The 23477-nt window shown below is 44.6% G+C and overlaps 1 protein-coding gene across 1 annotated transcript in view; it reads left to right on the forward strand.

Annotated features, from left to right (window-relative positions):
- CLSTN2 (calsyntenin 2) overlaps nucleotides 1-22418 on the forward strand; it is a 608204-nt gene extending 585786 nt beyond the window's left edge. Inside the window, exons 13-17 of the mRNA XM_032334718.1 lie at nucleotides 10256-10426; nucleotides 10866-11011; nucleotides 11123-11246; nucleotides 11982-12166; nucleotides 13999-22418. Coding sequence (XP_032190609.1) covers nucleotides 10256-10426; nucleotides 10866-11011; nucleotides 11123-11246; nucleotides 11982-12166; nucleotides 13999-14199 — 827 coding nt within the window. The 3' untranslated portion in view covers nucleotides 14200-22418. The remainder of the gene's footprint in view (nucleotides 1-10255; nucleotides 10427-10865; nucleotides 11012-11122; nucleotides 11247-11981; nucleotides 12167-13998) is intronic.
- Nucleotides 22419-23477: the final 1059 nt, after the last annotated feature.

A 23477-nucleotide genomic window follows, 5' to 3' on the forward strand; every position in this document is an offset into this window, starting at 1 on the left:
CTTGTCTGGTTTTGGGATCAAGGTGATGCTGGCCTCATAAAATGAGTTTGGAAGTTTTCCTTCCATTTCTATTTCTTGGAACAGTTTCAGGAGAATAGGAATTAGTTCTTCTTTAAATGTTTGGTAGAATTCCCCCGGGAAGCCGTCTGGCCCTGGGCTTTTGTTTGTTTGGAGATTTTTAATGACTGTTTCAATCTCCTTACTGGTTATGGGTCTGTTCAGGCTTTCTATTTCTTCCTGGTTCAGTTGTGGTAGTTTATATGTTTCTAGGAAGGCATCCATTTCTTCCAGATTGTCAAATTTATTGGCGTAGAGTTGCTCATAGTATGTTCTTATAATAGTTTGTATTTCTTTGGTGTTAGTTGTGATCTCTCCTCTTTCATTCATGATTTTATTTATTTGGGTCCTTTCTCTTTTCTTTTTGATAAGTCGGGCCAGGGGTTTATCAATTTTATTAATTCTTTCAAAGAACCAGCTCCTAGTTTCGTTGATTTGTTCTATTGTTTTTTTGGTTTCTATTCATTGACTTCTGCTCTGATCTTTATGATTTCTCTTCTCCTGCTGGGCTTAGGGTTTCTTTCTTGTTCTTTCTCCAGCTCCTTTAGGTGTAGGGTTAGGTTGTGTAACTGAGACGTTTCTTGTTTCTTGAGAAAGGCCTGTACCGCTATATATTTTCCTCTCAGGACTGCCTTTGTTGTGTCCCACAGATTTTGAACCATTGTATTTTCATTATCATTTGTTTCCATGATTTTTTTCAATTCTTCTTTAATTTCCCGGTTGACCCATTCATTCTTTAGAAGGATGCTGTTTAGTCTCCATGTATTTGGGTTCTTTTCAAACTTCGTTTTGTGGTTGAGTTCTAGCTTTAGAGCATTGTGGTCTGAAAATATGCAGGGAATGATCCCAATCTTTTGATACCGGTTGAGTCCTGATTTAGGACCGAGGATGTGATCTATTCTGGAGAATGTTCCATGTGCACTAGAGAAGAATGTGTATTCTGTTGCTTCGGGATGAAATGTTCTGAATATATCTGTGATGTCCATCTGGTCCAGAGTGTCGTTTAAGGCCTTTATTTCCTTGCTGATCTTTTGCTTGGATGATCTGTCCATTTCAGGGAGGGGAGTGTTAAAGTCCCCTACTATTATTGTATTATTGTTGATGTGTTTCTTTGATTTTGTTATTAATTGGTTTATATAGTTGGCTGCTCCCACGTTGGGGGCATAGATATTTAAAATTGTGAGATCTTCTTGTTGGACAGACCCTTTGAGTATGATATAGTGTCCTTCCTCATCTCTTATTATAGTCTTGGGCTTAAAATCTAATTGATCTTATATAAGGATTGCCACTCCTGCTTTCTTCTGATGTCCATTAGCACGGTAAATTCTTTTCCACCCCCTCACTTTAAATCTGGAGGTGTCTTCAGGCTTAAAATGAGTTTCTTGGAGGCAACATATAGATGGGTTTTGTTTTTTTATCCATTCTGATACCCTGTGTCTTTTGACAGGGGCATTTAGCCCATTAACATTCAGGGTAACTATTGAGAGATATGAATTTAGTGCCTTTGTATTGCCTGTAAGGTGACTGTTACTGTATATGGTCTCTGTTCCTTACTGATCTACCACTTGTAGGCTCTCTCTTTGCTTAGAGGACCCCTTTCAATATTTCCTGTAGAGCTGGTTTGGTGTTTGCAAATTCTTTCAGTTTTTGTTTGTCCTGGAAGCTTTTAATCTCTCCTTCTATTTTCAATGATAGCCTAGCTGGATATAGTATTCTTGGCTGCATGTTTTTCTCGTTTAGTGCTCTGAAAATATCATGCCAGCTCTTTCTGGCCTGCCAGGTCTCTGTGGATAAGTCAGCTGCCAATCTGATATTTTTACCATTTTATGTTACAGACTTCTTTTCACGGGCTGCTTTCAGGATTTTCTCTTTGTCACTGAGACTTGTAAATTTCACTATTAGGTGACAGGGTGTGGGCCTATTCCTATTGATTTTGAGGGGCGTTCTCTGAACCTCCTGAATTTTGATGCTCGTTCCCTTTGCCATATTGGGGAAATTCTCCCCAATAATTCTCTCCAGTATACCTTCTGCTCCCCTCTCTCTTTCTTCTTCTTCTGGAATCCCAATTATTCTAATGTTGTTTCGTCTTATGGTGTCACTTATCTCTCGAATTCTCCCCTCGTGGTCCAGTAGCTGTTTGTCCCTCTTTTGCTCAGCTTCTTTATTCTCTGTCATTTGGTCTTCTAGATCACTAATTCTTTCTTCTGCCTCATTTATCCTAGCAGTGAGAGCCTCCATTTTTTATTGCACCTCATTAATAGCTTTTTTGATTTCAACTTGGTTAGATTTTAGTTCTTTTATTTCTCCAGAAAGGGCTTTTATATCCCTCGAGAGGGTTTCTCTAATATCTTCCATGCCTTTTTCGAGCCCGGCTAGAACCTTGAGAATTGTCATTCTGAACTCTAGATCTGACATATTACCAATGTCTGTATTGATTAGGTCCCTAGCCTTCGGTACTGCCTCTTGTTCTTTTTTTTTGTGTTGAATTTTTCCGTCTTGTCATTTTGTCCAGATAAGAGTATATGAAGGAGCAAGTAAAATACTAAAGGGGTGGCAACAACCCCAGGAAAATATGCTTTAACCAAATTAGAAGAGATCCCAAATCGTGAGGGGGGAGAAAGGGGATAAAAAGAGGTTCAAAAAGGAAGAAAGAAAAAAAAAAGAAAAAGGAAAAAAAAAAAGAAAAGAAAAAAATTTAAAAAAAAGAAAACACATAAGAAAAATACAAAAAAGAAAAAATATATATATTAGATAAACTAGTTAAAAAACGTTAAAAAAGAAAAAGGTAAAAGGTAAAAAAAAAAATTTACCTGATGGCGAGAAAAAAAAACAAAAAATGAAAAAGAAAAAAATTAAATTAACTGCAAGACTAAAAAAAATCACAGGGAAAAAGCCATGAGTTCCGTGCTTGGCTTTCTCCTCTTCTGGAATTCCGCTGCTCTCCTTGGTATTGAAACCGCACTCCTTGGTAGGTGAACTTGGTCTCGGCTGGATTTCTTGTTGATCTTCTGGGGGAGGGGCCTGTTGTAGTGATTCTCAAGTGTCTTTGGCCCAGGCGGAATTACACCGCCCTTACCATGGGCCGGGGTGAGTAATCCGCTCGGGTTTGCTTTCAGGAGCTTTTGTTCCCTGAGCGCTTTCCGTAGAGTTCCGGAGGACGGGAATACAAATGGCGGCCTCCTGGTCGCCGGCCTGGAGGAGCCGAGAGCCTGGGGCTCCACTCCTCAGTGCGCCCTCAGAGAACAGCGCCCAGTTACTCCCGTCTGCCTGACCTCCGTCCGCGCTCCGAGCTCACCGAGCCTGCGACCGGTTCAAGGTAACACCGAGCTGTGAGCTTACTGTCGGCTCTGTCTCTGTAGCCGGCTTTCCTGTTCCAATACCCGCAAGCTCTGCGACACTCAGACACCCCCGATCCTTCTATGACCCTGCGGGACCTGAGACCACGCTGACCCCGCGTGGGCTTCGCCCCGGGTAGCCTCTGGAGCGATGTCCCTTAGCGGAACAGACTTTTAAAAGTCCTGATTTTGTGCGCCGTTGCTCCGCCGCTTGCCGGGAGCCGGCCCCTCCCCCCGGGGTCTATCTTCCCGTCGCTTTGGATTCACTTCTCCGCTGGTCCTACCTTTCAGAAAGTGGTTGTTTTTCTGTTTCCAGAATTGCTGTTCTTCTTCTCTTCGATCTACCGATGGATTTTCAGGTGTTTGCAATCTTTAGATAAGCTATCTAGCTGATCTCCGGCTAGCTGAAGTAGTCTCAGCCTGCTACTTCTCCGCCATCTTGACTCCTCCCTGGATGATATCTTCTTTATCCATTTGTCAGTTGAAGGGCATCTCGGCTCTTTCCAGAGTTTTGTTATTGTGGACATTGCTGCTATGACCACTGGGGTACAGACGGCCCTTCTCTTCACTACACCTGTATCTTTGGGGTAAATACCCAGTGGTGCAATTGCTGGGTCATAAGGTAGTTCTATTTTTAATTTTTTGAAGAACCTCCATACTGTTTTCCAAAGTGGCTGTGCCAACTTGCATTCCCTTTACTCCACATCCTCTCCAACATTTGTTGTTTCTTGCCTTGCTGATTTTGGCCATTCTAACTGGTGTAAGGTGGTATATCAATGTGGTTTTGATTTGAATTTCCCTGAAGGCTAATGATGATGAACACTTTTTCATGTGTCTGTTGGCCATTTGTATGTCTTCTTTGGAGAAGTATCTTCTCAAGTTTTCTGCCCACTTTTTGACTTGTTCTTTGGGTATTAAGTTTGAGAAGTTCTTTATAGATCTTGGATATCAGCCCTTTGTCTGTAGTGTCATTTGAAAATATCTTCTCCCATTCTTTGTTTTGTTGACTGTTTCCTTTGCTGTGGAGAAGCTCTTTATCTTGATGAAGTCCCAAAAGTTCATTTTTGCTCATGCTTCCCTTGCCTTTGGAGACATGTCTTGAAAGAAGTTGCTATGGCCAATGTCGAAGAGGTTACTGCCTATGTTCCCCTCTAGGATTTTGATGGATGCCTGCCTCACACTGAGGTCTTTCATCCATTTTGACTTTATCTTTGTGTATGGTGTAAGAGAATGGTTGAATTTCATTTTCTGTATATAGCTGTCCAGTTTTCCCAGCACCATTTATTAAAAGGACTGTCTTTTTTCCATTGGGTATTTTTTCCTGCCTTGTCGAAGATTATTTGACCAGAGTTGAGCATCCGTATCTGGGCTCTCTATTCTGTTCCATCGTCTATGTGTCTGTTTTTGTGCCAGTGCCATGCTATCTTGGTGATCACAGCTTTGTAATAAAGCTTGAAGTCAGGCAACATGATGCCCCAGCTTTGTTTTTCTTTTTCAACATCTCCTTGGTGATTCAGGGTCTTTTCTGGTTCCATACAAATTTTAGGATTTTTTGGTACACTCTTAACCAACTGAGCCACCCAGGAATCCCAAATGAGATTATTTTCTTAATTTCCTTTTTCTGCTGTTTTGTTATTAGTGTATAGAAATTCAAGCAATTTCTGTATATTGATTTTCTACTTTGCAACCATACTGAATTCATTTATCATTTCTAGTAGTTTTTTGGTGGAATCTGTAGGGCTTTCTAGACATAGTATCATGTCATCTGCAAATACTCAAAAGTTTTACTTCTTCCTTAACAACCTGGCTGCCTTTTATTTCTTTTTGTTATGATTGCTGTGGCTAGGACTTCCAGTACTGTGTTGAATAAAAGTGGTTAAGAGTGGATATTGTCTAGGGAAAAATTTTGTTTTTCACCAATGAATATGATATACCTGTGGATTTTTCCTATATAGCCTTTATTATATTGAGGTTTCTTCCCTCTAACCCTACTTTCTTGATTCTTTTTATCATGAATGGATGCTGTACTTTGTCAGATGCTTTTTCTGCAGCTATTGAGATGATCATATGGTTTTTATCCTTTTCTCTTATTGATGTGATATACATTGATATGTGAATACTGAACCACTCTTGCATCCCAGGAATAAATCCAACTTGATCATGGTGACTGATTTCTTTAATGTATTGTTGGATTTGGTTTGTTAATGTATTGTTGAGGATTTTTGCATCTATGCTCATCAGGAATATGGGCCTATAGTTTTATTTTTTTATAGTGTCTTTATCTGGTTTTGGTATCAGGGTGATGCTGATATCATAGAATGAATTTGGATGCTTTCCTTCACTTTTTTTGGGAATACTTTGAGGAGAATAGGTATTAACTCTTCTTTAAATGTTTAAAAGAATTCACCTGTGAAGCATGTGGTCCTGGACATTTGTTTGTTGGGAGGTATTTGATTACTGATTCAGTTTCATTGCTGGTAATTGGCATGCTCAAATTTTCTGTTCTTCCTGATTCTGTTTTGAGAAGTTATAGGTTTCTAGGAATTTATCCATTTCTTCTAGGTTATCTAATTTGTTGGCATATGATTTGTCATAAATATTCTCTTACAACCCTTTGTATTTCATAGTCTTGGCTGTTTTTTCTCTTTTATTTTAAGCTCTTTCTTGTTTTTATTTTTTGGATGAGTGTAACAAAGGATTCTTAATTGTCTTGATCTTTTCGAAAAACCAACTCCTGATTTCATTGTTCTATTTTTTTTTTCTAGTATCTATATCATTTATTTCTGCTCTAGTCATTACTATTTCCTTTTGATAGTTCTGGGTTTTGTTTGTTGTTCTTTTTCTAGTTCCATAAGGTGAAGGGTTTTTTTTGTTTTTTTTTTTTTTTGAGATTTTTCTTCCTTCTTGCGGCAGCCCAATAAAACTTCCCTCTTAGAACAGCTTTTGCTGCATCCTAAAATTTTGGACTGTTTTGTTTTCATTTGTCTCCATGTATTTTTTTTTATTTCCTCTTTGATTTCTAGGTTGGCCCATTCATTGTTTAGTAGCCCATAATTTAACCTCCATTATTATGTTTTTTATTATGCTTGTTTTGTGGCCTACTATGTGATTTATTCTGGAGAATGTTCCATGTGCACTAGAAAGAATATATATGCTGCTGTTTTAGGATGGAATATTCTGAATGTTTGTTAAATTCGTCTAGTCCAATGTGTCATTCAAAGCCACTATTACCTTGATGATTTTCTGTTGAGATAATGTATCCATCAATGTAAGTGAGGTACTGTAGTCCCCTATTGCTATTGTACTATTGATTACTTCGTTTGTTACCTGCTTGCTGCTCTGTGTATTTAGGTGCTCCTATGTTGGGATTATAAATATTTATAATTGGGGGCGCCTGGGTGGCTCAGTGGGTGAAGCCGCTGCCTTCGGCTCAGGTCATGATCTCAGGTCCTGGGATCGAGTCCCACATCGGGCTCTCTGCTCAGCAGGGAGCCTGCTTCCTCCTCTCTCTCTGCTTGCCTCTCTGCCTACTTGTGATCTCTCTCTGTCAAATAAATAAATAAAATCTTTTAAAAAATTAAAAAAAAAATAAATAAATATTTATAATTGTTATATCATCTTGTTTGATTATTTCCCTGATTATTGAAATGTCCTTCTTTGTCTCTTGTTACAGTCTTTGCTTTAAAGTCTATTTTGTCAGATATGAGTATTGCTATTCTGGCTTGCTTTTCACTTCCATTTGCATGGTAAGTGCTTTTTCATCCTCTCACTTGCAATCTGCATGTATTTTTAGGTCAAAAATGAGTCTCTTGTAGGCAGTATAGAGATAGGGTGTGGGTTTTTATCCCTTCAACCACCCTGTGTTTTTTGTTGGAACATTTAGTCCATTTAAAATAATTATTGATAGGTATGTACTTATTGCCATTTTGTTACTTGCTTTATGGTTCTTTTTGTAGTTCTCATTTGTTCCTTTCTTCTCTTGCTCCCTTCTCACATGGGGTATTGACTTTCTTTAGTGATATACTTGGATTCCTTTCTCTTTATGTTTTGCATATCTCTTCTGGTTCTTGATTTATGGTTATCATTAGGTTTATAAATAACATCTTCTGCATATATCAATCTATATTAAGTTGTTGGTCACTTAAGTTTGAACCCATTATTTACTCCACCCTCCCACCCCCACAGTTTAGGTACATGGTGTCATATTTTGTAGACTTTTATTTTTTTAGTTCCTTGACTGATTTTTATAGATATACTTTATTTTTATTGCTTTTGTGCTTCTTACTTTTCTTACTCCATGCAGCAAATTTCCTGTAACATTTCTTGTAGGGCTGGTTTAGTTGTCATAAATTCTTTTAACTTGTGTTTTTCTGGGAAACTCAACTTCTCTTTCTGTTCTGAATTATAGCCTTGCTGGATAGAGTATTCCTGGCTGCAGATTTTTTTCCTTTCAGGACTTTGAACATGTCATGCCCCTCCCTTCTGGCCTGCAAACTTTCTGCTAAAAAATTAGCTGATAGCCTTATGGGTTTTCTTTATATGTAACTCTTTTCTTTGCTCTTGCTGTTTTTAAAATTTTTTCTTTGCGGTTCCTGGGTGGCTCAGCCGGTTAAGCATCTGAATAGTACTCTTCATTTTTGCTTAGGTCTCTTGCTGTGATTTTGTTCTGTTCTTTCATTTAGGACATATTCCTCTCTCCCCTCATTTTATCTATACCTCTGTGTGTTTTTGTGTGTTGGGAGAGTCCACAAGGTCTCCTGCTCTTGAAAGTAGTGGCCTAATCAACATGTCCTGTAGTGCCCTGTAGTGTCCCCTGTTCACCAGAAACTGGGGCTTCGATAGTATCTCCTATGTGTGTTCTGTGTGACCTATGGCCATGGCTGAGCTGCTTTTGCCTTCAGCCCAGTGGTCTGCGACAGCTTTCTTTGCCTATTGTGAGCAGGGTTTTCCCTGTGGTGTTAAGTCAGTCTGGGTGGGTATTGGGCTTGAGTTGAATCAGACCAAGCATTTGTCAGAGATACAGTAGCATCAACCTGCAGGGTGATTTCCCTGAGTTGTTCCTTAAGACACTGGTTGGTGGTTGGGGCCAAAAAGTCAGACCAGAGGTCTGCCCCCAGCCTACTTTTGGGGCTGAGGCTTGGTATGTGTGGTTATCTTCCCTTCTCCCTGGGGCAGGAATCACTTGGGATTGGTGTTGGTCCCTTTCAGGGTAGCTTGCACAGTGCCAGGCCTGTGGCACCACTTTGGAGGGGCTCTGGCCAGGGTCATATTGGAGGGAGCTGATCAGCAGGAGAACTTGGTGCAGAGAACTTGGTTTTAGGAAGATTTATGCAATGGGAGGGAGTGGAGGCCTCACTGGAGAGGGCATGTCTGCAGGAGAACCTGGGTATCATTGCACTGTTAGCAATTTGGGTAGCATCTGTTGGCACTGTGCTGGTTCCCTCAGGTGTCTGTGTCTCTAGGTGGGGAGTGTGGGGGAGGGGATGGTGCCCACATGCCTGGAAGAGTTGCCCAGTGATCTGTCCCTTTGACACATGCTCTGAGATTGGTAAACAAACCTCCCTTCCATATAACCCAGGCATTTTTCAAACTGCTGCTTCTATGCTATATTTTCATAGGCTGTTTGTTGTGCTTCCTCTATAGGGGAAGGGACTAAGCTTCCTCTCATCTTCCACTCTCCCAGAGCCAAGCCCACTGATTTTTAATGTTCCCAGTATTAAGCCCTACTGCTTGTAACAAATCATGAAATTATGCCCAGCTGGTTTTCAAAGCCAAATATTATGGGGATTTGTCTTCCATGTGCCTGGAGTGTTTGGTATGAGGATCTGTGTTTTTCCCCTTTCTATGTCTGTGGCACCCCTCCTTCCCACAGACCCATTTAGCTCCTGACTACATCTCTTCCCTTCCTACCCTCTCTCATGTGTCTGTTTCCTACATTTAGTTGTGGAATTTGTTCTGCCAGCCTTCAGGTTGTTTTCAGGTTGTTTTCCTAGGTATTACCTAGGTATGTCCGTGGGATGAGGTAAACTTAGGGTCCTTTTACTCTGCCATCTTCCCCAGAAGATGGCATTCTCTAAGCTGAGAATGCCAATGTGTCTAGCATTCAAATACTCAGATGTCTCTTTAGGAAATTTGGGGCCATAAAATCAGGCCAGGATTGCTAGACTGACCAACAGATTGCCAAGTAAGGTTTCCAAGTGGGGAAAAAAAAAATATATATATATATATATTTTTCCCCCCTACTTGGAGATATATATATATATATATATATATATATATATATAATTTAATTAATTGTGCTTCTCTATTTGAGCAATATGTAGCAATATGTGCCATATGAGCCCCTGGGTTAGATATTGAGGAGTTGGTCATTAAAAACAAAAACAAACAAAAAGTGCTTCTGCCTTTGAAAAACTCAGGGTCTGCTGGGGTGACAGATACACACACCAGGACCACATGGGGAAAACGAGGAGGGCACTTCTCTCTGGTCCCAAATAAGAACTGTCATTTACTGCACACCTACGAGGTGCCAGACACGGTCTTCAATCCTCTCAAGACCCTTGCCCTCTTTACAGATGAGGAAATTGAGAGGTGTAGTTTATCTAACTGTAAGTATCTCCATGGCTGGTATACAAATTCACAGCTTTTGCCTATTATGTTCATGCCCTTCACACAAATCTATGCCACCCAACCTCAGGGCATGCCTAGGCATCCATCTGAGCCATGGTGGTTGGGATGGCACAGTCTCTTCTCCTGACCCAGTCTGACCCTGGTGTGCAGTCACAGAGGAGGAATAGGACATGCAAGCCTGCTGTCTGAGTTGTCCTTGTGCCTGTATTTCCCATATGTCTATCTTCCCTCAGCCCCCAAATCAGCAGTCTTAGAAGAAATGCTTCACAACTTAGATTTCTGTGACATTTTGGTACTTGGAGGGGACCTGGACCCAAGACAGGAGTGCTTAGAACTCAACCACAGTGAGCTCCATCAGCGACACCTGGATGCCACCAATTCCACAGCAGGCTACTCTATCTATGGTAAGAACACACTCAGTCCCTTAACCTGGTGCTCTCTGAGTACCTTCATGCTGGAGTCATGAGTGTCATGGTGCTCTGTCACCTGTAGAGGAGGTGTCAGTTAGGGACCTTTGACCTCAGAGCATGGACTGCTAGCCCCTCCTTCAGTGAGCTACATAGAAAGTGAGTGCATGCTTTCTCTTATGTTTGATCTCAGCAAATAATATAGCAGCATTTGACAGGATGGGACCATTCTGATCAGCACCTAATGCATCTGGAAAGCCTGTGGGTCAGTTCAGTTGGCTCCTTAGAACTTCCATATCCATGCATCATCTGCCCCTAAACATCTTAAACCCATACCCTAGATAAATTCAGGAGAACCACAAGTCCCAGAAGCCACATCCTATATCCCCCCCCCCATCCTCTACCTTCTTATGACAGGTGTGGTCTCTTGGCACAGGTGTGGGCTCCATGAATCGCTATGAGCAGGTGTTGCATCACATCCGCTACCGTAACTGGCATCCAAGTTCCCTTGAGGCCCGGCGGTTCAGAGTCAAGTGCTCAGAACTCAATGGACGTTATGCTAGCAATGAGTTCAACCTGGAGGTGAGTGGGTCCTGCCATCATTAGGGGGATTTCAGAGTTATCCACTTATTCCTCGTTCATTTGGTCCACCTGCCACTCCTGGTCAGCAGCACCTCTCCCTTCTCTTCCTAGGTCAGCGTCCTCCATGAGGCCAGAGTCTCAGACAAGGAGCACGTCAACCACCTTATTGTGCAGCCTCCCTTCCTGCAGTCTGTCCACCACCCTGAGTCCCAGAACAGCATCCAGCGAAGTTCAGGTAGGTGGCATGGGAGGAAGGACCTCAAGGTATCAGGTGGTCATGGTGCTTCAAGACCATCCACTAACAGGTATGGTGCAGCAGCCATAGGTGCCCAGAACTGAAGGAGGGACCCAGAAATGGTAAAGCGGTGGGCCCTACCTCAGAGGTCCTCACAGCCTCAGTAAGGGGCTAGTTAGGGCAAGAAGTTACAAGTGTATAACAGAGGTTGGTACAGAGTGCTAGGGTAAAGTCTAACAAGTCCTATGAGGCCTGATTCAGAGCCACAGCCTATGTGATGCTTTCCCCAAACCCCTTCCTATGTGCTATCACACACACACACACACACGTGCACACCATATTGCAATCTCTCACCCTTACTTCACTTCCAGTCTTGCCATTTGTATCACTGTCTGGTGTGTCTGTCCCTGTGAAATTCCACAGTGCCTGGCTTTCAGTGGAAGCCCCCCACCCCCACACCAGAATCTGAGGGGAAAGCAAAAGACAGAAGACAATGTACATCAAATACTTGATTTATTCCTCACAAGTACCCATGGGTAAGAATTATTAAATTCATTATAGAGACGAAGAAAGTGAAACCCAAGCAGGGTGAGGTGCTGGCCCAGAGTTCTATCTGCAGCTGAGAAGTGGTAGGGCAGATTTTAACCTACACATGCGTGTTTCCTTCACATTCCATCCCAAGACTGAGCTAGTCTTTCCATTTACCATGTCATGTGGATTCCTTCCTTATTCCAGTGGTCCCAAGCATCGCCACAGTGGTCATCATCATTTCTGTGTGCATGCTGGTGTTTGTCGTGGCCATGGGCGTGTACCGGGTCCGGATTGCCCACCAGCACTTCACCCAGGAGACGGAGGCTGCCAAGGAAGCGGAGATGGACTGGGACGACTCTGCGCTCACGATCACAGTCAACCCCATGGAGGTGATCCTAATGCAGGGGCTGGAATCTTGAGGCAGGATGCTTCCCCTCCCCCAGCTCCATATTCCCTGTGCTGGAAGCCCTGCGCCAACTAGCCCAGCCCCACTGACCCTTGCCTTCTCTGAGCACCTTCAGCCCACTCCACCTGCATGGACCATATTTTCCCATCAGCTGCATTCACTGATTAAAAATACATGAATTGCTCTCACCCTACCAACAGAACCAGACATTTCTTAAGGCAAGCAGCCATGTGGTGTCTCTCCCTTGCCTCCCCCATAGTATTTAACTCAAAGCTGACTAACACTTAAAGACTCAGTATTGAATTCCTGATTAACAGTGTAAATTAGATGGCTTTGCTCCATGCTGCCTGCAGAGCTCACTTAAAGGCTCAGATAGGCTAAAACAAAAACACAACAGCAATACCTGCCATTCACTGAGCCCCCATCAGGTCAGACAGTGCACAGGGTGCTCTGTATATACCAGTCCCCGTGAAACAAGTTCTCATCCTCACTTCTTGAGTGGGAACCAAGTTCAAGAGGAAAGATAGCTGGTAGTAGCAGTGCCAATATTTAACTAAAGGTTGCTGGATCCTAACGTCCTATCATTTCAGTTAGCCAGCAACTTCCAGCATCCACCCACAAGTGTCTAAGGCCCCAGCTCTGGACATACGAATACCACAGTGCCCTTTGGGCTGCCCATGGGTCCTCGGTGGTGGCAGAGGCAGGAATAGAAAAGCAGAGGAAGATCAAAGGAGTCACTGAGGCATGAAGATTCTCCCAATGTGGTCCCCAAGGTCCCCGAGTTGGCCTCATGCTCTGGTATCCTAGCCAGCATTGCTGCTGTAGCTCAGCTTGTAGCATAGGGTGTAGGTATAGTGCTGAGCATGCCCTAGGGCACACCAGCATTTCCACCCTCGGAGAGCAGAACCTTGGCTGTGGGAAACAAGCCCCGAGGCCTGGAGTAGTGTGAGCCCGGGGCATGAGTGTTGTTACTGAGGGCTAACCTGCTGCTCCCAAAGGTCAGTGAAGCATGATCAGGGAAAGCCATCAAGGTGGCAGTGTTCAGAAAAGATTTCCTGGAGGAGGTTAGCCTAAGGGAGGCCTTGAGGAATGTGTTAGAATGGGGGCAGGCAGGCAAGGTAGAAAAGAAGCCACTCCAGGGAGGGGAGGCAACCATGCAAGGGCATACATCTCTTATGGCTCTTTCATCAACTCAAAATAGAAATCCAGAACTAAAATTTTCCTAGAATCACCAAAAATCGGGCAGGACTGGGACTGGAAAAGAGTGAGGTTGAGTTTGAGGACATAAATCTCAGATAGTGAAGGGGGCATGGAAAATGAAGATCATGAACTTTCCTTTCCGAAGGAGTGTTTCTGAGGAGCAGCACACCTGCGCCTTGGCTTAGAAGACCATCTGCTCCCAGAGAATATGATCTCACCCGGAAACGGGCTGAATGCTCCTCCATGAGAAAAGAGCATTTAAGCTACATTTAAGACTTGGAAAGCTCCATACAGAGAGGCTCCAGAAATGCTGGAAAGCAAACCCTGGCCTGAAAGGGATGGGCTTCGATGTCTTGTATTTAAAACCCACCATTTACCTTGAGTCCAGATCTTGGAATTTGCTCTTTCTTCTTGGTCCTTAGCCCTCTGATTTGCCTTTCACCAGAAGACTTCCCCATTCAGGAGGCCTTTCCCCAGTGCCATGGGTTTAGTGGGAAGGCAGAGTTGTTCCAGGGGTCCAAAATGTTGCCTTAGTGGAGAGAGAAACATGTTAAGTTCCAAAGTGGCTTTTGCTCAGCCCCTAATGAGCATGTCCCTTCTCTCCCCAACATCCAGAAACATGAAGAACGAGGGCGTGGAGAAGAGACTGAGGAGGAGGAGGAGGAGGAAGTAGAGGAAGACGTGAGCTCCAGCAGCAGTGAGTCAGAGGACAGCGAAGACGAAGAGGAGGAGGAAGGGATAGGCAAGGGCAGACATGGGCAGAGCGGAGCCAGGCACACCCAGCTGGAGTGGGACGACTCGGCCCTGCCCTACTAGCATCCTGCTGCCTATGCCCACCCACACGTCTCTTTTGTAAGCCCCACCCGATGTACGCCCAAGTCTATCACATGTCGCCTCTGATTCCTATGACAGGTCTGGGCAGGCCTCCCCCAGCGTCCTGGAAGCCACCCGTTAGGCCTTGGATACTCCCTGGGTCCCAGCCTTGCAAAGGGTCCAGACTCCCAGGGTTGTCATTAGTGGGGACTTCCAGGGGGACTTTGTCCTGTAGCCCCCCACATCTGCCCTGGGCTCAGCCAGCATCCTGTCAGCCAGTCTGCAGAGTTCTGCCTGTGCTCTTCTCTGCAGGGGAGAAAGTCAGCCTTTATGTCGCTCACCTCCCCCGACTCCCTGTGCCCAGGGCCCTTGGGTTCCAGCTCGCTGTGTGTGCACCTGCCCCTGTCTCCTCTTCCACATAGACCAGCAGTTTCTCCTTACCTGACTCTTCAAGATGGCTTCACACAGGCAAGATGGTCAGATAACACACACAAGAGGTCTCCGTTCTTACAGGAAAGTCCTTGTTGAGGCAGAATTAATGTAGAGGGAAAGGGTCATGCACATGCATGCACCCATTCACTCTCCCTTTCCTTTTGTCCTTTCTGTGGTCACATAAGCTTAGATGAAAAGTCCAAAACCAAGAAGAGGTCCTTGGCCACAGCAGGGACTGGTCCCCAGCCAGAGCGCTCTGGCAGCCTGCCTTGGCTGCCCTGCTGGGGGCTGCCCCCACACGGTATCACAGGAACCAGGAAGCACTCCACAGAGGCATTGCCCCAGGCGACAGCATGACAAGCATGACCCAGGGACCAGAAGGAAGGGCTGATATGAGGAGCAGCTGAGCATCATGGTGGGCACAGAACTGGGGGATGGTGTGGTGTGGTCACCCCACCCAGAAGGCAGCCGGTGGTTGACAAAGCTCGCAGCATCTAGCCTTAGGGTCCCTCGTCACCTGTTTTCATGCTGTTTTGCCTCCTGAGAAAATGCATCCCTCTCAGATGTATCTGGACTGTCATCAACTGCGCCGAAATCTAAAATGAAAGTTTGGAGATTTGAATGCTAGGAATTAGGAGCATATCTGTGATAGTAACAGCTGCTTCTTTATCCTTCTCATAAAAGGAGCAACACTTTGGGTGAAGGGCAAATATATCCGAAAACCTAATTTCTTTCTTTCTTGTTTTAATAAGAAAATCTTTTCCACCTCCATCCTAACATGGACACATCAAGAGGAGAACTGTTGCTATAGTAACTCGTCTGTGCTCTTTTGTGACCAGGAGAATAGCAGGCAAAAACAGGGCCATTCTAAGACTTCCGCAAGGCTCTGAGACTGTTTTGAATGTCTCTGGCTTTGTCCTCAGTCTGTACAATCTGCCCCTGTCCTCTCACCCCCCCCCCCCAGCCCAGCCCCTATTGGCAGAGGCACAGAGCCTGGCCCTTAGACACAGTGGCATTCAGGTTCAAAAGAAAGTTGAGAATTCAACTATTCCCCCATGTCACTGAAACAGAGCTTAAGGGGGTCCATCATCAGTGTCCTCTAGTTTGACCTCCATCCATGACCAGCCCCTGCAACCTTCTGATTCAAGCAAACTAACCTGATGCAGTTTTTTTCCACCACTGAAAGTGGTTTTTGCATATCTATTCCCTCCTTTCAGCCTCACCACAATTCCACTGGGGAGTTGAGACAACTACTGTCAGGCACATTTTCGGGTTCAGAGCTTCAGCACCTTGCTCAGAGCCATTCAGAGTTAGAGACAAGACCAGACTCCCCACCTTCCACTCTTGGTCCAGTGTCCACCACCCCGCTTCTACGTATACTCCTATTTATATGGCTCACAGGCATTGCTGAGGACCTACTATGTGCTAAGCACTCAACCAGCAGCCCTATGAAATGCTAAAGCTGAGTAAGATGAGCACCTCCCCTCCAAGGAGATAATCATTGCAGAGGGGGAACCAACAGGCATAGAAATTAAATGAAACAGACACAGAGCAGGGAGAGAAGTCATAGGAGGAAGAGGCACACAATCACAAAATCAGTGCTCTTATTTTTCCCTTCTCAGGGAAAAATGCAGGCAGAAGTTTGGGATTTTATATTCATTGACTGGAAATAGACACTTCAGTGAGTTTTCCCAACCAAAACACCCTTTTTGTATCAGGCTGTGTCTGCACATCTACAATGAGAAAATCTCTAACACTGCTTAGTCCCCATCATTCCTGTCATTAAATTAAAAAAAAAGATTCTCCAGTTGGGCACTTAGGAACTAACAAAATTCTCCCAAAATTATGGCAGTAAAAGCAAATTTATGGTTTAAAACCAATTTTTTGTTGTTATTCTTAAGATTATTTTTAATGTTTCGAGTTTTTAAATTCTCTAAACATAGAGTTTATTAGTTTCAGGGGTAGAATTCAGTGATTCATCGCTTACATACAATATCCGCTGCTCATCACAACCAATTCTTTTTCAACTGAATTTCTATTTAAAATATTCTGATTTTCATGAGAGCACCTTGCAGAGTCCTTTTGGTTTGGTTGTGGGTGGGAAGGGTTTCTTCATGCCCCCTGGCTATCTCCAGTGGTTGCATCACTTACACATGGTTGAGCGGGTTATTTGGAGCATAATTTGGGAGATCAGATGAAAGTGGCACTTGGCTAAGGACACAGGGTTGAATTGTTTATGACTAGATTGATGTAGAGAAACAACAGGAACAAGAAGTGTGGACCCTCTCCATCAACTCCTGTTGTGCAAAGTCAGACTGCACGTCAGCTCCAAAGATGAGGCATAATAATACTGCTGGGTCAATGGGCATTTATCATGTCCCCAGTGCCCTACTCAACCAGAAGGAGTGATTATATAAAAGTAGCAGAAGCTTCAGGGACTATTCAGGTGAGTGGTGAGTAAAGTAACTTGCCCTCCACCAGTTATTCTAATAACTAGCGAAAAATGTCATTTATCAGCCAAGCATTTTCCAGGCTCCATATGCTGGTGTCCAGGAACCAGAACTCCCAGATGGCCCAGACACCATGCAGCCTCTCATCCAGACATCAGAAGCAGCAGATGCATGCTTCTACCCTAGAGGAACAGCTGACCAGGTTGGCCACAGGCCAGACCATTTCTTATCTTGCCAAGAGGATGACCAGAACCTGCTCTCTGGAGCTGGAAAATAGGCTGAAACCTCTTAAGCAATTCAGGTGACAGGGAGGAAGAGGAGGTTGAAATGGAGAAGGCCAGTACAGAATGAGCTGCTCAATGGAATAAACCAGTTGGTCACCTGTCTTAACACCAAAAGCATATTCTAGTAGGTTAATCAAATGCTTTAAATCTGATCAAGGCCAAATCTCTGTAGATAACAAAAATGTGATTTGAGTGGAATCTTATTTCATCACCACTTTCTTGAATGTTCTCAATCATCCTATCAGGCAGGGTTTAGACCACGCATCTCTGCAGGTAGCAAGAGCTGTACCTTGTGGACACAGACCCTCCAGGGAGAGGTCTCCTGGCGGGAAGCAATATCCTCTATGCCTATACATACAGCAGATGTCAGCAAACTTTATCTATAAAGAGCCAAATAGTAAATATTTTGGGTTTTGCAGGCCATATGGTCTCCATTGCAAGTATTCAACTCTGCCACTGTAGCATGAAACAAGCCACAGATAATACATAAATGAATGGATATGGCTATGTTCCAAAAAAAATTATTTATGAATACTGAAAAAGCAGAAAATCTGAATCCATATTACTTTCACACATCATGAAATTTTCTTTTGATTTTTACTTTTGACCATTTAAAAATTGAAAAACTCTTCTGAGCCCATGGGTCATACAAAACCCTGCAGCCTGCCAGATTTGACCTGTGGGTCACCTCTACCATACGTTCAAGGAAAGCAGTCTTTCCATTCACCAAAGGGAAGTAGATTGCTTACACCCTTCCTTCAACTACCCAGGGGTTCTTGGCCTCCAAAATGAACAACAAACAACTCCATAGCCCTTAATTAAGCTCTCTTAAATGTCCATGTTCCAGTGAGAAAATGACAACAAAAAACACCTGTTAACTGGTCAAATTGACTTGAACACAGGCAAGCATTTATCGAGAACACCAAGCCCTGGGTACAGGAGCTGACTGACCACTCAGCACTAACCCCCTTGAGCTCAGGGCCAACTCCCAGGCACAGTGCCTTCCCAGCATGACTCAGCCCTAATGATTTCTAAGCAGGGGTGTTCATTATCTTGGACTGATTTCCGTTTCAGTCCTGCTCATGCCATTGCTCTAAAAATGATCCTAAAGACTTTTGACTGTTTGAATCAATAGCAACATAATCAGTAGAAAGCCCTACCCAGCACATTTCAAAATTAGCAGTCTTTGTGGCTCTATGATTCAATATTAGCACGAGGAAGAAAAGAGGACTTTTTCTTAACCATCCTTTCAATGAAATTAACCAAATCAGTTTCAAGAAAAAAAGTGAAGGAGTGGGTTTAATTCTTTGAAAGAATTTACCAGTGAAAAGTAGATGATTTTCAAGTAAGCTCATTCTCAAGCCTTTGGGGGATCCCCAAAGGCCCTGCAAAATACTCTGGAGGGCTATGGATGGTACAGGATCCTCTATCTGCATCAGACTTTTATTGAGGCTGACAAGCCAAAGCCCTTGGCACAATTTAATTTTCATGTAATCATTTTCCGCTGCCCAGCTGTAGGCAAAGGAAATGAGCAGTGAAAGTTTTGAAGTCTACTCCAGCACCTTCATTGCCCTGCCTTTATTTATTTTATTTTATACATTTATTCTGTACCTACTTTATAAATCTTGCTCTAGTTTTCTTTCTGGCACCAACTAAAAAGGAGAGTTGGCTTAACAAGGGCTATGGACTAGAAGTCAAACTTGACTCCATCCCAAGACGACACAAAGAGACACAAGAAGGTACCTCTCCCAGCACCCCATAAAGCAATCAAACATTCCCTGGATGCCATCAGTGAACAGATGGGATTCTGTGTTTGCAGCTATGTTCAATGTAATTCAGCAAATCCTTGCTAAGTGCCCATGGTGTGCCAGGCCCTGTGCCAGAAACAGGGGGATGGTGGATGGATGAGGTGTGGCCCTGCCCAGACAGGTCTCCCAGTCTCATGAGCTATTGGCATGCTTCCTTTATGGTGTTGGAGGCTGTCTGACAGCAGTTGGGACTGGTGCAGACAGAAATTTGGACTTCGGGGAGGGAGCTAACTTGCTTTGGCAGTTCTCCTCCCTAAATTAGAAGGCCAGTGTGATTCTAGGAGCCCTCACACACATTGCCAAGGCCAACGGAGGAGAGCTCTAGGCAAGCAGGCAATGCTTTCCCTACATGTTTCTAATTCTGCCCCAGCCTGACCCAGATCACTTATGGATGAAAGCCAGTCACCCCGCTTACAAGGTGAGTATCACATGGCTGAGATTCGGTGAAATTAGACAAAAGAAAGTTCTTCAATATGAATTCCAGGCAGTCAGACCTAGAAAGTAAGCCAGGTACAGGGGCTGGTATATGCCAAGTTCCAAAGACATGAAAAGCCTGATGTGAAGAACACCCCTGAGGCCTGAAGTCAGAGCGGAGGAGGGAAGAAGGGCCTGACTTTGGAGGACCTGCTAAGGGGTCACGGGACACTGTAGATCAGAGGCTCTCAAGATATATCCCTGGACCAGAGCAGCACCTGGGGATGAGTAAGAAAGGCCAATTCTTGGGATCCACCCAAGAGCTACTACATCAGAAACCAGGGGTGGGCACAGCAGTGTACGTTTTAAGGCTCTCTGATCCTGATGCACTCTAAAGTTTAAAAACCACTGGTGTACAGGGTGAGGATGACTTTCACTGGCTCGGGAAGGAGATGATTAATAGAATAAGAGAGTCAATTACTAATGTAGAAGAGGGGGGTGAAAGCAGAGCTCCCCACGAACATTCCAGGGCCCTCCAGACTCTAGTCCATATTCCCTGAAGTAGTAATTTCAAGAAACCTTGGGCCTAATACCAACTCCATTCCTCCCCGGGGGCAGGAGTTACCTCCTGCTCATTTGGCCTCTTTCAAGATTAAGAGAAGGCTGTGGTGAGGCTACCCATCCCTAGGGAGGCAGCCTTCCAGATTCTCATTGATAAGGAGACTCCTGTAGGGTCATATTTCCGGGGAAATGATTAAACTGTAGCAGTGTCCCTACATCAGCAGGAGAACAGGTCCCCATACAGCATCTATGCTGTGGAGCTGCCAGGGCCCCCAGAAAGTGGAGTGGGGTCATCTAAGGACATTGCCAGCTTTACTGCAGGGCTGCTCCATCTGTAATACAACGGGGTCATGCAGCGTCACAATCCCAATACAAAATTGGATACAGAATGAATGGTTTTTCTTGGAAGGGCAGGAGCTCATTCTGTATGTTACTGAAAGTAGAAAAAAAAAAAAAAAAAAAACCCAAAACAAACCTGCAGCATTCTCCACAGGCAGAATCTATGTTGGCCTTCGAACCTCTAGGACCTGCACACGTACCAATCCCACCAGTTCCCTTCTCCCCTACCTCCCAGAGGCCTGGGGTCTGCCAATTACTGACTTAGATTTTTGATTCATGGCTTAAGCTCTGCAAAAGTCTACAACCTTTTGGGAGAAACTCCCTGGCATTCTATCAGTCACTTACACCTACGTCTGGTATAGAATCTGTCCTCACATAAAGGTTGCTGGGAGTCAGAGAACGGGGGCACTGGGCCTTGGGCTGGAAGGACGAGGTGGAGTGGGCTGGAAGGGAACCCAGACACATGGCCTTAGAGAGCTCGTGCCTGCTGTTCAGTTCCTAAGAACCCAGTTCCCTCTTGATTAGGGGCATATTCCTGGTCCTACGTCCCCTGTCCTTGCTGAGTTCTCCCCCAAATGCCCTAAAAGATACCTCCATGTCTCCAGCCCAGTTTATGGAAAGATCTTCTGATTAAATGCCCAACCAATCCCCTGAGAGCACAGTAACCATATCAAGAACAATCATCTCTAACACATTAGATTATGCTAAAAAAGAAATCAGTAGAGTTTGTCAGTTGTTTGTGAGATGTGTGGGAGAGAGCAGACCCCAGAGGGGAGAGGAAAGTTCCTTCCTGTTCATGTCCCTTAGGTCCAGAAGAACCTTCTTTACAGCCTGGCCTCTCTTTGCAAATTCTCTGATGCAACATCTCTCTCCCAAGACCTTAAGACAATTTTGTTTTGCTAAAGTTAAGTCACTTATTACAAAGTCCCTCATGGGACAAAAGGATGAGGAATGGGATGGCAGGATGTGAGTGGAGAGGCCTTGGGTAGTTCTGGGAGCAGGATGGGCTCTGTTCTCATTGGCAAGTTTAGATCTGTGTTCAGTGAGAGATTGGTCAGGAGCTCCAATCTAGCCAGGACACCAGGCCAAGAGAGAATGTATGAGGGGCATTTACTGGGAAGACTAGACAGAGGTGTGTCACTGTGCAGGCCATACCAGCCACTTGCATTTGTCAGAAACAGGGGAGAACAGTGTCTCAACATCAGCTGGTCCCTCCCATTCTGAGCAGCAGAGCGGAGCTGCTGCCACTGGACTGTGGAGGTGTTACATCTCCAGAGTCTGAGACCCACTCCGTGAGAACTGTCTGTGGAATGAGCCAGAACCACAGTGCTCAGGCCCCCACTGGGGACCCTGACCAGGCCCCAGAAAACATGGCTGTGTGAGGCTATATGGCCCTCTGCTCCTGCCACATCTGCTGTCACAGGCTCCTTCGTCAAGGCAAGAAGAGTCACTTGCCTATCCCAGCACTGTGGGTGCTTAGCACAGCACCTGGCCCACAGCATGGGCTTGATGAATGGTCAATTAAACAGAATACCAGAGATCACCTGACCTCAGCAAATAGATAGGATGTGAAAAATTAAGATGCTTCAATAGAAAAAGACTTCACCATCTTTTCTCTTAATATATAGGTTGTGATCCTTCATAAAATCAGAGAAAGGAGTGGAAGTACATAGACGGGGAGAAAAAGAACAGGAATGGGTTGATGGAGAACAGCCCCTTCCTATCTAGAACCAATAAAAGGTGCCCCTAAGCACAGAGCAGTTGGAGGGGCCTTGAGAAGCCCACTTGCTCCATCCTCTAGGTCCTGGGCAGCATCCTGACTGAGAAGGGGTCCTGATCTGTTAAGGACCATACTCCTGTGCTGCTCTGCAGCCCCTTTTAACAGATTTTCTGTAGAGACCTGTCAAGGTGAAGCTCGACCCCCAACAGACAAAGGAAAAGAGGACAAGAGACGTGAGGAGAGCCAAAACACAGATGGCGTACATTAATCCCAGGCAACAGAAACGTGCCGGCTTTAGTTTGATCATGCTTATCCTGAAATGAAAATGCATCTCTGCTACCCAAACCCTTTTCTGAGCGTTTCAGAATAGAAACGGCTCACACACGCGCACACACACTCACTCACTCACACACTGTGGTAAGAGCTCTTTCCCCAGCAGAAAGAGTTATCAGAGAAAGGAGCCCACAGGCTGTGTCTATGTGCAGGAGCAGAGAACCAACCACAGGGCTCAGCTAGAGTCCAGCCCCAGTGAAAAAGGGAGGGGAAGGGCCAGGAGTCAGCTGTCCTTAGGAAGGGCTCTTTACGGCCTCTGTGACAAAGGGCTCCACTGGGGCTTGTGAGTTACAGACAGGAATAAAGCATGCACACCCCTGTAGACAAAAGTCTGTCCCTCCTGGGAAAGGATGGACAAAAGTCCATCCCTCCAGGCAGCTCCTGTGTCAGCTGCAAAGGAGCGGCCAATGTAGAGGATTGAGAAGAGACCACACACATCTTCTCTTGTAAACTTCAAATGGTGGAAATAAGGCAAATGCTTTTTGAAGATTAGAAAGTTAGACTTGATACCAGGGCTGAACACTCAAAAGGCAAAGAAAGAGAGATGGAGGGGAAAGCAGACGCAGAGTTAGACAGGGAGCAGATGAGGCTGGGGAAAAGTGACAGAACAGGAACACACTCATCCGGGATGCCAGAGCATTGCTCTGTACTCAAGAGTTGGATCCAAGTTTCAGCAAACTCTGGGGAAGCCCGGCCATGTGATCCACAGGCAGTCCTATCAATGCCTCCAAAGTCTGGCCTGTTCAAAGGTGATTTCCTTAATTGAACTAGTCATGATGGATCAATCCACCTGATTGCTTCCATCCTGAACTTGGTGGCTTCCAAGAAAGTTGTTGGTGGCCTCAGCTGGACAATGTGGAAGGAAATTGAAGAAAACCAGCTGGTGATTTTAGAAAAGAAACTGCACATAGAAGTTGGTTGTTTTTAAGGAAATCTGTAG

The sequence above is a fragment of the Mustela erminea genome, chromosome 1 (assembly GCF_009829155.1).
Source record: "Mustela erminea isolate mMusErm1 chromosome 1, mMusErm1.Pri, whole genome shotgun sequence".
Taxonomy (NCBI): domain Eukaryota; kingdom Metazoa; phylum Chordata; class Mammalia; order Carnivora; family Mustelidae; genus Mustela; species Mustela erminea.